Genomic DNA, 17,660 nt, shown 5'->3' on the forward strand with positions numbered 1-17,660 from the left:
TTATGAGTACAACGGCTTCAGAGTCCAGCTCATCATGAGTACAACGGCTTCAGAGTCCAGCTTATCATGAGTACAACGGCTCCAGAGTCCAGCTCATCATGAGTACAACGGCTTCAGAGTCCAGCTCATCATGAGTACAACGGCTCCAGAGTCCAACTCATCATGAGTACGACGGCTTCAGAGTGCAGCTCGTTATGAGTACAACGGCTTCAGAGTCCAGCTCATCATGAGTACAACGGCTTCAGAGTCCAGCTTATCATGAGTACAACGGCTCCAGAGTCCAGCTCATCATGAGTGCAACGGCTCCGGAGTCCAGCTCATCATGAGTACAACGGCTCCAGAGTGCAGCTCATCCGTCCGCGCCGTGTGAACAGGTGCGAAGCGTACATGCTGTTCTTTTTTTTAGATGGCCAGTCACTGAACCGGTGCCGACATAACGCCAGCACTCGAAGGAGTTCGAGAGGGCTGCCTCGCCGCCAGTCTCGCCGGCTTATCTCCTTTGTGAGGCTTATTTTTCCCATGCATGCTTAATTTGGGTTAATATACATAGCTATACGCCATCCGCCCATCCGGCTGCTGGCCCCGTCCCAATGCGATTATAAACTGCTGTCTTCCGTTTTGTCATGAATGTTTCATGGCGGCCGTGGCTTTGCTTAACTAAAAGCACGTGTACCTGTCCTGTAATTCCAATATACCCATCATGGAGCGTATCATTCACTGAGACACGTTTGCATTTGGGTAATGAAATACATGCAGGCTCTTGCGGAACACTTCAGACAGCAATGATCGTGCAAGCCCTGCAACAGCCAAGGTACACTTCTTTGTTCTCGAACGATGTCGTCATGCTCCTCAATGCGACAAAGCTTCCTGAAAATGGGAGACAATAATGATTACGCAGGAGGACGACAAGTCTGGGTGAGATATACGAGAGTCCTCCACAGCTTGTAATTGCTGCGGGTGCGGGGGGGGTGTTAGCGGACAAGATTATGATGATCAATCAGAGTGATTCAGAACGGTCAGAGGGAGTCAGAACGGTCAGAGGGAGTCAGAGCGGTCAGAGGGAGTCAGAGCGGTCAGAGGGAGTCAGGACGGTCAGAGGAAGTCAGGACGGTCAGGGGGAGTCAGAGCGGTCAGAGGGAGTCAGGACGGTCAGAGGGAGTCAGAACGGTCAGAGGGAGTCAGGACGGTCAGAGGAAGTCAGGACGGTCAGGGGAGTCAGAGCGGTCAGAGGGAGTCAGGATGGTCAGAGGGAGTCAGAACGGTCGGAGGGAGTCAGAACAGTCAGAGGGAGTCAGAACAGTCAGAGGGAGTCAGGACGGTCAGAGTGGTTCATTTAGTGCCATGGCGGGTCTGGCGGGTTCGCCAGGCCTCTTTAACCCTCCTTGATCTCATCACTTGCCCTGGCCTCTGAGACCCGTCCTTGAAACCTTTGAACCATTCCGAGTTTGCGACCTGCCCTGACCGCCGTGACCCGCCCTGACCTCCGTGATCTGCCGCAGGACTCCGTCGCCCATTCCTTCCCGGACACGCCACTCCTAACTGTCCCATGCCGTAGCGGCATGCTCTTGCAAACCGCACGCGTGCCGACCCAGTCTCGGGCCGCCGCTCGCTTTTCACGCGCTCATCCAGGCGGAACGAGGCCCATGCTCGGCGCGCACTCGTCCGGCTCGCCCAGCCGGCTCATCCCGGCCGATCGTCGGGCAGGTCCTGCTGGGAGCTCGCCTGCGGGGCGGGGTCACGTCTGTCGCGCGCATGAGTGGTTCAGGTTTGCTCAACGTGAGGATCAGCTTTGTCCGTGTTGTATCGATCGGCGGGGGATTCACTGGTTTCGTCAGGCTTTTTAGAGTGGTCTCGATGGCAATCGCATGGCTGGCTGACCGCGCCGGCAATCGCATGGCTGGCTGACCGCGCCGGCAATCGCATGGCTGGCTGACCTCGCCGGCAATCGCATGACTGGCTGACCGCTCCGGTTAGCTTCAGGGATTGCGCAGCTTTCCAGTGGTGTATGTTTGGTTGCGTGGAGACACTTTTCCCTGTTGATAGCTCCCTTTCCGTGGGACGAGTTACGTTTTGATTCCTCGCGTTGTCCTTTCAAATACGCAGGCCTTCCTGAATCTTGCTCAAACAAATGTCAACTGATGCAACTTATCCTAAGTTGATCTGCGTGAAAAATTGAACACGATTCGGGTGCAAATGAGGTGATGGATGCATTGTCGCAACCGACCCGTGGGATTGCACGTTGTCCGTCACGTGTCGATGGCTCTAACTCACCGTGTCGCAGCGCCTGATCATGTCAGAGGAGTGTTGATGTTCCGGATGGTTGCGTAAGCACCGAAACGTTCCTACAGATGTGAGAAACGACCTCAAAACGGAGCTCTGATGAGTTCCGTAGCGAATGCTCTTTCATCATCCTACAGCGCAGGTCCATTGAAGCACTTTTACAAATTTGATCCGAACCCTTTGAATTGATGGACTTTTGGGATCACCGCTCTCGCTGAGCAGTGCTTGTTGTGTGAGCCCTGACTCCATCCGATTCATCCGAACCATCCGATCGCGCAATCCCAGACAACGGCAGAATTTAGTGGCGAAAGCTTGACGTGCCGCAATGCTCGGCACGGTCCGTCCTGCCCTCTGACGTCAACTGACCTTTAGCGCGACCGCTGCCACCAGCCGCAGGCCATACCTATCAAGGGCAAATAGCGAGCGCCTTAAAGCGACTCGAACCCACCCTGCCGCGGGTGAGTGGATCGGAAGGCAGGCGCTATAACCAACTGAGCCATCGGGACGGACAAGCTCAGTAAAAAGTGCGTTTGGCGTGGGTGGCCCAGAGTTTACTCGGTGTCACCTACACGCAGGCGGTCACGCCGAATCAGGGAGGAAAACCGCGTCACCTTATAAGCCATGTCACAGCGAATGACCCGGGTTTTTCCGAAGCGAGACCAGCCGAAGCCTAGTAAATCGACACGCGTTCAGTTCGCCACGGTTGGTGAGCAAGCAACGGTGAATGACATTCGAGTTCGCGGACAGAAGGGAAGGACGGCCCATTGCAAGTGGCTTGTCTCAGCTGCCCCGGGGTGGGCGCTCTCCGAATGCACTGAGGCGTGCAGAGTCTGACGGTTTTCAGCGGGGGCGCAGCCAGGTTCGCCGGAATGGGGGGAGTTCAATCAAAGATAAAAATGAGATAACAATTGTTCGTTCGGTGATTTGTTCGCTCGCTTGCCGTTGTTTTCTCTGAAGCTCACCACCTGGAATCGCGTCGCTTGCCAAATTTGTTCTCCGTTTCTGAAGGTGCCCATGATTTATCTAAAAAGGTTTAGACGGAAACATCATGCATACAAAGTGTGCATTTTCCATTCCTTGCCGGAAGGCCTGGTGACCTAATGTATTGTCATGTCTTCCACCACGCGGACGATGGTTTCATGAGGTCTTCGAACCGTGATACGCATCGTCTCTTATTTTAGTGGTGTGGTTCGACCAGCAGGTGGGATCCCAGGTTAAAGGGAATGTTCACACTTAAAGATATTGAAGCAGGCAGGGACGCCACTTTATATACTTTTGAGGGGTGTGAGTCGCTGAGTGCTGGCCTCACTCCCCTATACCTTTGCTCCTCTGGGCCCCTGAATGCATAGGAATAAAGAGGGAGCATTGGGCCAAATAAATGCAGAGCAACTATATGAACGATTGCTGCACTAGGTAGAATTGCCACATTCACACATCACTGTTGCCATCACGTTAATTTGTCCCAAATGGTATGCTGGAGGCACCAAATAATTTTGACTCGATAACTGCTTGTTCAGCTAAGCCAGTCTGCAAATGTTTGACATGCTTTGCAAATGATAAGGCCTGGAATGAGATACAGAACAACTGACTGCAATATGAGGCAGATCTCAGAATTAGCAGACCTGCCTGTCCCCGAGAATAAGCGACGCCGAGATTGTCTTCATTGTGTTGAGTCAGTTTCTTGGGGTGGTCGGGTCCGCACGTAAATATCCGGTGTGCGTTTACACCTTCTACATGAAACTTCAGTATATGTGTGGCTACATGATCTGCACGGCTATCGGGCTTCTGATTTGGTCAGCATTTTCTTTTTCGTAGGCGCTGTCTCCTTTCCGTTGAAGCTCCCCTCCGAGATCTGGGCTTGAGCACACGGCAAGAGTAAGGTTTTCGTGCATGATAGCATAAGCAATGTCAATTTGCAGGAGGCCTTTCACCCCGATCTTTTGAACATCCCATTTGTTACTACGTAATCTCGGGTGTAAGATGAAGTAACCAGCGTCGGTCAAATACAGACGTCCACGAACACCTGTGATGCAACAGCTACAAATGTCACTTGAGAACGACACATACACACAAGATACAACCAGGTGCATAAATTTGAATACAGCATGGAGCCAGCTCGCTCCGTGCTCTGACGGAGCAGTCGGATGATGATTTCCCCCGCCTAGAGTGCACATTCCCGCCAGCATGTTGCTGACACAACGCTAGCTGCTCTCGGCCATCAGTTCCGGTGCAGTGGCCGGGCGCGCCCCGAGCTTGTGCCAGTCATTAACAGCGGTTGTGGCACCTCCCGCCGCCCAGTTCGATGTTTCCCGGCTCTGCAAGCGTCGATAAGGGTCATTCGTCACGCTCGGACGAGCTGGAAGACGCCCTTGCAGCCGCCCACCGCGCCGCAGAAGTCGACCGCGGCCGCGCGCGCCGCCCCGGGCGATTCGAGCCCCACGGCGATGGCGACCAGGCTGGTTTCGCCACCGCAACAAAGGCGGAGGAAGACGAGAGTGCGCGTGCGGGCGTCTCCGGATGAAGAATCGTCACCGGCTCTGTAACACTTTCGCTGAAGAGGCCGGTTCCGCAACAGTAATTTTCCAGGTTGCTGGTGGCTGCGACTGTGCACGAGAGATCTCGTAAAGATCTGGTGCACGCCGAGTCCAAGTCGTGTCATGGGGCGCAAATTTGTCATATCTTTGCCATGTATACATTAAAGGTGCAACTCAGGTGTGGAAGGGTAGGGAACTAGGCCATGTCAATTAGTTGGACCCGTGGAACGGTCGTGGTCATCATTATAATCATACATTTCCAAGACATCCATGTCGTGTCAAGTCCCCAATGAAAAGCGCTGTTGACGCGGCACGAGCGTCGATGACTTTCAACTAGCCTGCTCTTAAAAGGAGACTACCAAGCTCGGGGAGCATTCGATACCCTTGGGCGACTTGCCCTGTCCTTTCCCCGCTCGCGACGCGAGACGCTGGAATCATCGCTGAACAGATCCGGGCTGAACAGATCTGAGCTGAACAGACCCGGGCTGAACAGACACGGCTGAACAGACCCGGGCTGAACAGACCGGGGCTGAACAGACTTGAGCTGAGCAGACCTGTGCTGAACAAACCCGGGCTGGACAGACCTGGTCTGTACAGACCTGAGCTGAACAGACCCGGGCTGGGCAGACCTGGTCTGTAAGCATGGGCGTCGCAGCTGACGGTTTAAAGTTGACCTTATACAACGACGGGATGCATCAGGGCGACTGGCGATAAGTTGACGAAGCGAAAGGATGTGCACCACATGAGCACTACTTTCATCGACGGACTTGGGTCACAATTCGCCAGAGTAGGAACTGAAAGATTTGAAGACCGCTGGAGAGGGGTAGCTCCTGCTCTGGTGGGGGAGGAGGCATCGCTGATCACTTACTAGCTGGCGCCAGCGTGGTTTGCGTTGCATCTATAAGGAGACAGGCTGACGCTACATCAGTGAACGGCCTCAAGCAAGTTCTTCGCTAGATTCCGTGAGGATAAGGATAAAGTGTCCATTATTTCAGCATCACAAAAGACGCTGAAGTGGCATACTTATCGAAGGCATTTCGGACTCTGTGTTATTATCAGTATGTAACCCGATCCCTTTCAATTTGATTTTCGCAGTGCGTAAGAGACTGTAACAAGTGCTGAAGTTTTTAAATGCGAAGCGGGCGCAGCGAATTCGATCACTGCCAAGCACAGGACTTCTAGGCGGATATGGTACGCCCCAACAACCAATCCATTGCCGCACTAACAAGGCATGCATCAGAGATAAAGCTCCCGGAAAGAAATCCCTCGTGAATAACCGACCCAAGTACCAGAGCCAGCTTGACCGACTGCGATGCTTCCCGGCAAGACAGTCAGCTACAGAGCGTAGGGCGCCCAGATTCCGCTGCCGCCCCCTCAACTCCCTCCCTCCCGGTAGGCCACCCCGCCAGCACGGCTGAGCCACCGGCTGCGCCTCCACCGCCTGCCACCGGCTGCGCCTCCACCGCCTGCCACCAGCTGCGCCTCCACCGCCTGCCACCGGCTGCACCTCCATCGCCTGCGAGGCACGGGCCGCGATCAAAAGGAAGGCGCCCAATCCGGCACGGACCGGCCAATTACCAATTAGCCCGCCCACTTTCCTTCCGCCGCGCGGCTGCCGGCGCAGCGGCGAGCGTGGCGCGGGTGCGGTGGCAGATGTGGCGCGGTGGCGGCGGCGCAGTGCGCCGAATGCAGCGCCGAGACGGTGGGTTCGGCTGCTGGGCGAAAGAGGAGGCAATTTGGATCGTTTCGCAGCGCGGCGGAAAGCGATGGTTTCCTCAGATGTGCCGCCTCGACGGAGGCGGCGCCATGACCTGCAGCAGGCATCCTCTTCTGCAGCAGACGTCCTCGCCTGTGCCTTCTCAGGATTTTAGTGGATAAAGGATGTTACGGGCAATGCACGTGCCAGATTCATATGTCGTCCACCGTCCAAATGCAGGCCGGCGCTTTGTCTGGGGACCAGGGTCATCACACAGCGAGTATTTTACTACAACGTCCCATTCACAGAAATCTCATCACACGTCTCCCATTCCCGCAAAGCGCAGACCAAAGCATCAACACGCACTGTCTGTGAGACATGGCCCTTCCTAGAACACCCAGAACTGTTATGTGTGGGGTTCGGGGCAGGTGACAGCTGTTGGTTGGCACTTTTCCGTTAGCTGCGATTACAGAATGGTCCGTGCCTTCGCGAGGCATGCTGTGCTCTGAGTTTACTTCCGTCAGAGCGATCAGCGAAGGTCTTAGTCATACTGCTCCCCTGGGAGAGAGCAAACACTCTCTATCCTCTCTCTCTCGCTCTATCTCTCTCCTCTTCTCTCTCTCTCTCTCTCTCTCTCTCTCTCTCTCTCTCTCTCTCTCTCTCTCTCTCTCTCTCTATCTCTCTCTCTCTCTCTCTCTCTCTCTCTCTCTCTCTTCTCTCTCTCGCTCTCTCTCTCTCTTCTCTCTCTCTCTCTCTCTCTCTCTCTCTCTATCTCTCTCTCTCTCTCTCTTCTTCTCCTCTCTCTCTCTCTCTCTCTCTCTCTATCTTCTCGCTCTCTCTCTCTCTCTCCTCTCTCTCTCTCTCTCTCTCTCTCTCTCTCTCTCTCCTCTCTCTCTCTCTCTCTCTCTCTCTCTCTCTCTCTCTCTCTCTCTCTCTCTCTCTCTCTCTCTCTCCTCTCTCTCTCTCTCTCTCTCTCTCTCTCTCTCTCTCTCTCTCTCTCTCTCTCTCTCTCTTCTCTCTCTCTCTCTCTCTCTCTCTCTCTCCTCTCTCTCTCTCTCTCTCTCTCTCTCTCTCTCTCTCTCTCTCTCTCTCTCTCTCTCTCTCTCTCTCTCTCTCTCTCTCTCGCTCTCTCTCTCTCTCTTCCCTTGTGATGCTTTTTGTCTTTGCTCTCTTCCTCTCTGTCCCTATCTTCGCCTGTCCCTGTTTTCACGCCTAGCTGGTTTTCTATAATGAGATAATAATACCCACAACACGCACGTCGGAAACGGATGAACACCTTAGCATGTTGTATCAAGTAGCAACGGGTAGGTAGATAAAATTTCCGATTCATTATGAGTATATTGGTGCTTAGGTCTTTGCAATGCAGTAAGTTCAACCATAGCAATATTATGTGAACACATACTTGGTTGTACACCGTTGGTTGTTTGCAAAAAAAGCTGAATTATCCGTTTTCATCGCATCATGTCACCAATGTACCTGGTGGTAGTCGACTAAAATGAGAAATCCCTTCCTGCCCACAATATAATGTGATGGTTTCGAACAAAATACGAGAAAATGAGAGAGATAGACAGAACAAACCCCCTCAATATTTTTGACATGTCCAGAGTCACACGGCCTTCAGGCTCGACTCTGCAACCTAAGTCATGATGTAATGCACTTAACGTGGTAACACTCGTCAGTGGCAATTAAAGTGACGTCAAAATACATCATGATAGCGAACGTCAAAACATGCTAACAAACGCTATTCTCTACAAGTAGCATGTTTTCATCAAATGTGCAGTCTACGTCCTCCTAAGCTCTCGATGCACGAAGCCGTGTCCGCGTCAGCACACATCTGGACAGAAATAATCATTACAAGCACTTCACACGCACATTCACGATAATGAGTCGATTTTGCGCTCATAAACAATTACACAAGTACCTACAACGCAAATTACAACGCCGCTGGTCAATTACCGGGCGTGGAACCGCTGCCCTGTGTGTATCACACGTACCTCAGCGCTCAGCACTGCCGAATCGCTCTAATCATCACGCATCAGTAGCCTGGTACCCGCCGGGCCGCATAACTGATCTGAAACTCCCCAATTTCCGCGCCCATCTTCAATTCCCACGCGCCTCGCGCCGCTCCCACGGCAGCCGCTTTGAAGGTGCCGCCGCGTGCTCCTGCGTGCGGCGCAGGCGCCTCCGCCGCCGCAGATGTTGCTGGTCGGTAATTGGTTCGGTTACTTGCACGGCGATAATTTATGGCATCGTTTATGGATAATCAGCTGGACTTCTGGACCGCTGGCGATCGTTGAAACGGGCACGTTTCTCTGTGATTGACACGTGTGCACTGTGCACAGCCCACAAAGAGCTTCTGGTCGGAGCAATGGGATCGTGACAGGCTATAGAGCGCCGAGCAATCTGAGCGCGATGAATGAATCTCGGAAGTGGTCATGTCCCGCCTGCAGGGAGACCCTCGGGCCAGTACTCACGTGGAGATAAAACTGACCTGCAGTTCAGGCGTGCGGCGTTATCTGAGAGCATCTCTGGCTAGATCACTTTTGGTTGGAATGTAGATTTTGCTTTATGACAGGTGAATGGTTCGCTGATTTAGAGACCGAGAGACCTCAGTGGGAAGAAACAAACACCTCAAAGAGGAAAACATCTGGCCAGTTTATTCTGAATATGCTGTGGCCGCTCAGTGTTTTCCCGTAACAGTTCCTAATTACGGCAAAGCATGCTGGATAAATTCCATACAAATACTACCATGTAAAGAGATATCTAACGGTGCAGAAATTTATTTCCTTTCACGGTTTCATTTCTCGAGATTGTTCTGACGTTCAGTATATGCCATACGATCGCGCAAAGCTTGGGGTAGTTATCAAATGACGGGGCGCTCCACGTCATACTGCGTTTTGAAGCAGCATCGCTCTACAACGAGGAGCAAATCACGATCTCTGCGAGCACCTCTTCAAGCCTATGCAATGCAGACTAACGACTGCGGTTTGTGCGATTGTGATCTGTGCATTATGGGATATTTGACGTAATTCGCCGTTGCCACAAACCACCAACATCGCTTCGCAGAGCTGCTTCACTGCGGACTTTCAATGTGGTCCCGACTGCGGCCGCACCTTCCCAGACATACTGCAGCGTAAAGACCGAAAGGCGGATGAAAGCACGCAAAGCGAGTAAGGGCGCTACAAAGCAGCTTTCTGAGCTGACGCCCCTCCAGGCGCTTTGATCGACCTACCCGCTCCCTTTCCTGTGTCATCTGTCATACGTAGCCGCCACCGTATCATCACAGCGCGCCAAGTATCTCTGCACAGCACGCGCCGGTGTGTGCCCCGTGCTGTGAGCTGTCTGCTGTGTCACCGCGGCAGCTGCTGCAGAAGGCGCGCGCGTGCACGTGACAGCGCGTGTGTGCACCTGATGCATGACTGACCGTCACGCGATGGGCGCATCCGTCATCTCGGCGGTGGGGCCGTGACAGCAGGCGTGGACGGGTGGTTAGCGTGTTTGAATAGTGTGCCAGCTAGCCTTCGGAAATCCAGCCAGTGAACTGGCAAGAACGCTGCTGCCAGTGCATGATATGAGAGTTCTGGGTATGATTATCGCGTCCCTCCCCTTACCTGATATTCAAGAGCCATTTTGACGTAATCATCCTCAGTCGGCATCATCAATAATCAGCAAATGTCATCGACCGTCACCAATCATTATCGACAATCACTAGCACCAATCACCGTTGACAATCACCAGCACCGGTCACCAATAATTGGCAGTCATCGCCAGTCAGTACTGATCATCAATCATCCATGGTCATCAATCAACAATCATCATCCGCATCAATCATCCAGAAATCATCACGTCGCTCCGGTCGGCATCTTTCACGCCTGGGGCATTGGCCAGGTCCGTGTGAGCGCAGCGTCAATGTCGACCTTCACCTCACATATGATCATGTGGGCCAACGAGCCCTGCTATTGATGTCATGCTGAATGGTATGACATCATCAATATCAAAACAATGACATGACAATTTGCAGTAACCTCCGTGCCACTTCGGTCCGTCAGTGATGAGTCGTGGCCAGATGTCCAATATATAGTGTTCATGTAGATGCTGTACATGTACACATGATATATGCATGTGCAGTGGAAAGGGGAGAATGCCTGGGATAGGCTGAAATTTGGTTAACACGAAAAATGGTAAACATGCTTGGTGGGGTTGGAGAAGGGGCCGACGATATCATGAGCCTGCATGCCAACAGCACGCTCCCAAAATCCTTATATGAATTGGACAGCACGAATAACATTCCTTGCTGTAGCTGAGACAGCTTGTCTACCGGTGAGAAATCAAGGATATTTGAAATTGCTGCTCTCGTTGTATGCGGGATTGGTCCATTTTCTCAGATGCTGGGGCGTTCCGGTTCCCACGCCTCCCTCTGACCTCTGAAATTGACCTCCACGCGGCCAGGTCATGACCTGTTTTACTGCCGCTGAGCGTCGTAAAGCTGCCGGAGGCGGTGCCACCATTGAAAACAGACGGCGACGGTCAGAGGCTACTGAAGGAGCCCTGCTCCACACAGGCCTGCTCACCTGACAACACGGTCACCTGACGACACGGGCCACCTGAACGACGAAGATTAAATTGGATGGATGAAATAGCATCCCGTGCTCCAATTTGACAAAATTTGGCGAGAAAAATGGCGAAATATTAAGCTACGCCACCGCTCGTGATGAAAATAAGAGGAAAAACACAATATTCTCTCCAAGAGGTTGATATCAAATTGATTGCCTCTACATCAATCGGTCATTCGTCATGGATTAAATCGTAATCGTTTTTTGTCTGCGTTATCCACGTCCGTATGTTTGGCGGGCACGCAGATGACTATACCGAGAAAAACATTGTCATAAAACCGAGCAGCAAAGCTTACTTGGTTGGCGATTTTGAAGCAACACAAGTGACACATAAAGCTGAATGGATGTACATATATCAATGTAGAGTAGTCTTATCTGCTCAGGACGTATGTAGATCTGTTATAGCATAATGTGCAAGATGTATATATATATATATATATATATATATATATATATATATATATATATATCACGAACCTACATTTCCGCAGCCTGCCGTCATACATAAATCATGACACCTGAACGTGTCCTAGAAAGGAAAGCCTGCATGTTCCCCTCGAGCAAAACTGAATTTTTTTGCGCTGCTTAGAAAAGTAATTGGTGACATCAAACTAGCAGCGTAGCAGACTTTTTTTTGAAAGATATGATCCGCATCCAGCCTGAGATCACCTTAAATGTGTTTCTTCTCGCACCATCAACAGTAAGGCGTCCAGCATCGTAGCCCATGATGAAAAGTACAACACCGGGACTAAAATGTGCCATGACACCATGACAAGCCCCTTTACTGCTCGCCGAGCCGGCACCAAGCACCACCCAGCGTCTAAGTCCGGCCACTTTGGACGAATTAACCAGGCTGGCTAAGAGCCATCGCGTTGCTTCGGCCTACTCGTGACTTGTCCTGGCACGGATGAACGCAGCGCCACTTGAAATGCTGAACGAGAAACCAGAAGTCATTGCTCCATATGCCCACTGACGAAAACAATTGCCGAGTACCGTGGCAAATTATACACGCGGAGGCGAATGCGTCGCAATTTTGACGACAGGTGGCACACAGATAGCGGGCAAAGACAAATTGCTCAAGACTGTAATTGCATCAGGGCAGAAATTAATCCAATCTCTTTAATTAGTGACGGGCGGGGTGTTCGGATTGTTCAGCACGTGCAGGCGAAAGGTAGTTAATGCGCCGGCAGACGGAAATGACAACTAGAATTTTGCACGGTGGATGTTTCGCGTCAGGCCTTTTGAGTCAGCGCTGTAGTTTCGTATTCAGTTTGAGGAGCTCCATACCAACCTTTTCAACTGGCTTGCCCCGTCACCTCTCAGATTATTTTAGCACACCACATTTCTGCTATGAGTACATGAACGCGCGTGATTGCAGAGAATGACCGTAATGGGGTAGGACGAAATAATTTCCATTTCCTGAAAAACAGTGGATGAAGTCGTAAGTATGTAATTCACCGAAACGCAAAAGCATTCCCACTGATCGCGACCATTAAAACTGCCAAACGACTTTGCAGCCACGTCTGTTCTGAAGACGAGGTACGCGGTGCCGTCACACTCCTGCCACTGCGCGCTTTTTCTGTCCAACTGAAGAAGCTTAAAATAATGCGCATGCCGGTAGGGCTTCCATTACTGTCGTGAGAACAAACACCATGCGGGCCTGCCTGCTCACAACGCGTTGGTCTGATGCTGCTGTCCACAAATGCTCATCATTTCCGCTCAGATTTTTGCTGCAGTATTGAAATGTTGACTGCGAAACTAGACATAATGACCTGCCAACTACATGGACATCTGTTGCATTTAAGTCAATGATATTTTTCTTCATGTCAAATGTTTCCTTTTCGTTCCTAATGAGATGTCAGACGCCTCAGAGAAGCCACGAGCCTGTATGCTTGGCTGCGGAGAGGGCATGCAAAACTCCTTATGCTTCCTCTCTTATTGCAGACCGTCAACAGAAACGTTTTACACAAAATTTAACAGTCATGACTTGCCACTTCCCAGTCGTTGTGATGTGGCCAAAATTTTGCTAAAACACAATGAACCAATTTTTTTGTATGGTTTCACACTACACGTACGTGGCTTTCATTCAGGCTAATTTCACACAAATTAACCTAGTAAGGCTCTCGTCCGATCCCTGATAAGCGAAACGGTTTCCGACGTGTTAACCAATCGGCGCTAGATCACCCTTGTTGTTGTGTGGGTAAGCGGCATGAGAGTTTGCTGAATTCATGAGGCGCATGCATGGCCTACGAACCTGCTTGGAAAGACATCTTCCGTGACTTGTCATCATCCTGGAAGTTTGCTGAACTTTTGTACTTTCTTAGCACTTTGCGTTGCGAGAAAAATACCCACGAGGTCAAACTGTGCCGGGTTTATTTACGCCACTTCATTAACGGGCTTTATTAACCGTGTGAAGCAAATAAAACTTTTATAGTTTTATTGCAGCATCTCTTCAGCTGCAGTTTTAGTGCCGTACTAGACATGTTGTAAAACCTCTTCCACACTAAGGTCTTAACGACCTGTTTTACAATGCGTTGGAGACAAATGATCTAACGCATAACTTTTAAATTTATGATATGATGCAAAATTGGCTGCAACATCTTGTGAGTACAGCTAGAAGCCTGCAGTCAATGTCAGAAAAATCACGTTAATCTAGCCCACCAAGGAGGTAAGCCCCAAGATGAGAATCCGCAAATGATGGTCAGAATTCCTTTGTCTCAAAAAAGGCTTGTCCTACCCTTAACCGATGACATTGTCTTAAGATGCATCATATATATTACCTTTTAATATTTCTTCACCTGCGATGTGGGCAAAGTATCCGCACGTCCCGTGCATCGCATGTCAAACACTCTTGCCCGCAAAGCCGGTGGAGCTAAAAAGAATGAATGGAAGAGCAATAGCCCGAAAACAGTGGGGACTGACTTTGAGGAAAAAGGGGACTGGCATTTCACCTCTGCTATTTCATTTGTGTACATATGCCGACTTAGCTTCCCTTTAGCACATTCACAGCACGTGCTCATTAGTATTACCGCAGTTGCCTTAAAAGTGGAGAATCTCGACGCGTTTGGGCTCAATTTGCAAGGTGCCAATAAACTTTTCGTGATTACGCTGTTTCTATCATTAAATCGAGCCTAAGTTATGCGTTCGGACATAAAATGCGTCGCTTGCGTTACATCGCACGCGGAAATGTCATAGGTTTGTCCAAAAAACGCACGCAAACTGCTAAATAATTAGCAGTGATTTGGATGATTCGCACGAGGTCTTGATCATGATTGGTCGTTCACCGCCGACACGCGGAGTTCAGACTGGTTTGCAGGCTGAAAGGTCAGACTTCACCACAGTCTGGCATTGCTCACAGGTAAGTCACACCACAACACCACACCTTGGTCGCCACCCCTGCTCTCACAGTGAGGCCACCATCAGAGTCGTGTTCACATCGCGAAAGCGGCGGTCGTCATGGCAACCATCAGCTGCCATACGGTGTACGGGTTGGAATGACATCGCGGTGATGGTGCGTCTGCATCCCAGTCAGCGGTGTCCCGCGACCATCATAACAACTTCATCATCACCATCATCATCGTGACTCGAAATCATCACGATCATTCCTAGTGAAGCCAGCGCATGGCGTTCACAGTGATGACGTGTTCACATCACCGTCAGCAACGCCGCAGCATCAACAGCATCAGCTGCATCAGCATCAGCATCAGCATCAGCTGCATCAGCATCAACATCAGCATCAGCATGCCATCAACGTCATCATCCCCACTTTCACTTCTCGTACAGCCAGGGAATGGGAATCATGATGATGGAGATGAACTTGAGCGAGTTGCTGGAGACGAGCAGCCGGAGAGAAGGACGCTCAGCACGTGCACGTACTTGATGCGGTGTTCCTCGCAGCCGTCCTCGTGCACCTCCCTGGAATGCAGGTCAGGTCAGGTCAGGTCAGGGCGACAGCACTTGACCGTCATGGTTATAGCGACGGATGCTTGATGAATGCGCTAGATCATGTCTTAGTGCACGAAGCACTTTGCAACAATGAGAAAGAAAGTTGGGGCTGGAGATCCAGTGGCTGGGGTGAGAGTAGGGGCCCGTCTGCATTTTCCACGGATTCATTGCGATGGGCCCATGACTGTTTGACTGCTATGACTGACTGTTATGACTGACCATGACAATATTTTGAGCCCCCCCCCCCAAAAAAAGTATGGATTGAATGCCCTCAATGGTTGCCCGCTGCCATCATTGTGTGTTGTGGGCTACATGACTCCGGCCCCGCAAGCAGCGCTGAAACATGTGCCCCGGTTTCGCTCAATAGCACGATCCAAATAATGCGTGAACAATTCAACAGATGAGCAAACAGATCACATGACTGGGGTTCTACTGCGATATGTTATGCTCCTAAAATGTGCATAATGCGGACATTCATTACGCGTTGGTGACAATAAGTACGCCCAGCGGGAAGGTTTACTGTTCAGTTGAGGGGCTCCAGCCCGCCCCCCCCCCCTCGCCCTCCCCCAAACTTGGGCATTAGGCCCGCCCCAACCTTGAGAAGAACGTGGGCAAAATCCTGGGAGAAACCTGTTTGTAGACATATTTTGGAGGCAGATTAGGTCATTTTTTACCGTTCGCCCCCCTCCCCCCCCCCCCCCCGACTCATTTTGCGCAACAACGCTCCTGACTACACCACATGGCGCAGATCATTTCCGACTGCGTTTCTAAACTCCTGACATGACCTTGCCCTCTCTCGCGGCGCGGCTGCCTACTGCCTGTTCAGCACGCGTCGACCCTTAACCTGCGAGTGGCCTCTGACCTTTTCAGCTGGTACTCGTCGTCCCCTCCGCGTGATTCGCGGTCGTCCTCGGCGGGGTCAGAGGGTGACCCTCCGCCCATGTATTTCCGCCACTGGGTCATGTCGATCATGCCACCAACGAATGACCGCTGCAGGCGGGTGACGGGTCACATGGCAGGCCGTGACGGGTCAGATGACATATGGGCCATGACAGGCGAGATGATAAATGTGCCATGAGAGGACAGATAACATATATCTTATGACAGGCCAGATAACTTATATGTTGTGACAGATCAAAAGACAGATATGTTTTGAAAGGTCAGATAACTGACTATAACAGGTCAGATGACAGATTTGCCGTGACGGACCAGATGGCACGCGCGCTGCGACAGACCACATGGCATGTGCTATGGCAGATAAGATAACGATGTTGTGACAGAGCAGATGGCACATGCGTTGTGACAGAAAGAACGGCATGGGTGGTGCGACAGATCGGATGACATGTGCTATGACAGATTAGATAACGACGTTGTGACAGAGCAGACGGCACATGTGTTGTGACAGAAAGAACGGCATGGGTGGTGCGACAGATCAGATGACATGTGAATGTGACAGACTAGACTGCGTATGTCCTGTAACAGATCACACGACAGCTCGCTGTGACGCAAATAGCACAGCGGACACAGTGCAGAGCACAGTAGCATAGTGTGTCACCAGGTGCACAATTGTGTGCACCCGGTGGGGCTCACCCCGCCGGTCGAGGTCTTCTTGCCGCGGGTGCAGGAGTGCAGGATGCTCTCGTGTGTGCCGCACTCACAGGTCTTCGGAATGGGAACCCCGAGTCTGGCGCACACGCGCACGCACAGCTGTGTCAGTCACGCGCGTGTCACGGTGGCAGCTGACACGTCAGAGAAATCATACCGTCTGTTGGCGGCCGTGTTGTGGACAGCTCAACAAATTTGGGCCTTCGTGGTTTAGGAGCTCCTGGCCGCCGTCGTAAATTTTAGTGGCGCATATAATCATGCAATTTTGTAACTTGAAGCAAGTCAGTAGATTCCGTATTATTCGCTGTATGTGTCGTATGTAAGGTTTGGTGCTAACACCCACAGTCTTGAAGCTGTTAGTCAACTTTTTGCTTGAAATCAGCACCCGACAGGCGCTCCTTTAAACGCCAGAAAATGTTGCTGTTACCCTCTGTTGCGCTGTGTGTGTGTTTCATCATGCAAGTTTGTAAAAAGCAAGTCAGGGCATTAGGGGTACAAGAGCTAAGAGGGCCCGGGGCTGACCCCACTCCGACTTTTTGAGAAATCAGTGTTGACCCGTGGACGTTGACTGGATGAAAGCACCCAAAAGTAGATGTCCCACCAAAATCCGTGATCATAATCCGTAAAACCCCGTGGGAGCGCTAAAGTCAGGGTATTCAGGTCATGCCCCAGACCATGGCGCAACTTACGTCGTGTAGTCAGCAAAGCTGATGACCCCACAGCAGTGGGAAATTTGCTGGAAATAGTCCAGCGTCACCAGGTATTTCAACGAGTTCTGAAACAGGTTCAGATCGTAAGTCAAGAGCACGCAAACCGAGCTTAGCCCTGAAAAAGCTTAGCTCTGATGAAGCTTATCCCTCAAGAAGTTTGGCTCTGATGAAGATCAGCTCTGATGAAGCTTAGCTCTGATGAAGCTTGGCTCTGATGAAGCTTGGCTCTGATGCAGCTTAGATCTGATGAAGATTAGCTCTGATGAAGCTTAGCCAT

At 51.3% G+C, this 17,660-nt stretch overlaps 1 protein-coding gene across 1 annotated transcript in view; it reads right to left on the reverse strand.

Annotated features, from left to right (window-relative positions):
• Nucleotides 1–1,680: 1,680 nt before the first annotated feature.
• Nucleotides 1,681–17,660, reverse strand: part of LOC119106871 (uncharacterized) — a 20,609-nt gene continuing 4,629 nt past the window's right edge. The window contains exons 2-7 of the mRNA XM_037230206.1: nt 17,363–17,448; nt 16,659–16,752; nt 15,931–16,058; nt 14,954–15,038; nt 5,212–5,313; nt 1,681–1,722 (exon numbers count right to left, since the gene is read on the reverse strand). Coding sequence (XP_037086101.1) covers nt 1,681–1,722; nt 5,212–5,313; nt 14,954–15,038; nt 15,931–16,058; nt 16,659–16,752; nt 17,363–17,448 — 537 coding nt within the window. The remainder of the gene's footprint in view (nt 1,723–5,211; nt 5,314–14,953; nt 15,039–15,930; nt 16,059–16,658; nt 16,753–17,362; nt 17,449–17,660) is intronic.

This window comes from Pollicipes pollicipes, unplaced genomic scaffold (assembly GCF_011947565.3).
Source record: "Pollicipes pollicipes isolate AB1234 unplaced genomic scaffold, Ppol_2.1 Scaffold_6293;HRSCAF=7461_pilon_pilon_pilon, whole genome shotgun sequence".
Lineage (NCBI taxonomy): Eukaryota > Metazoa > Arthropoda > Thecostraca > Pollicipedomorpha > Pollicipedidae > Pollicipes > Pollicipes pollicipes.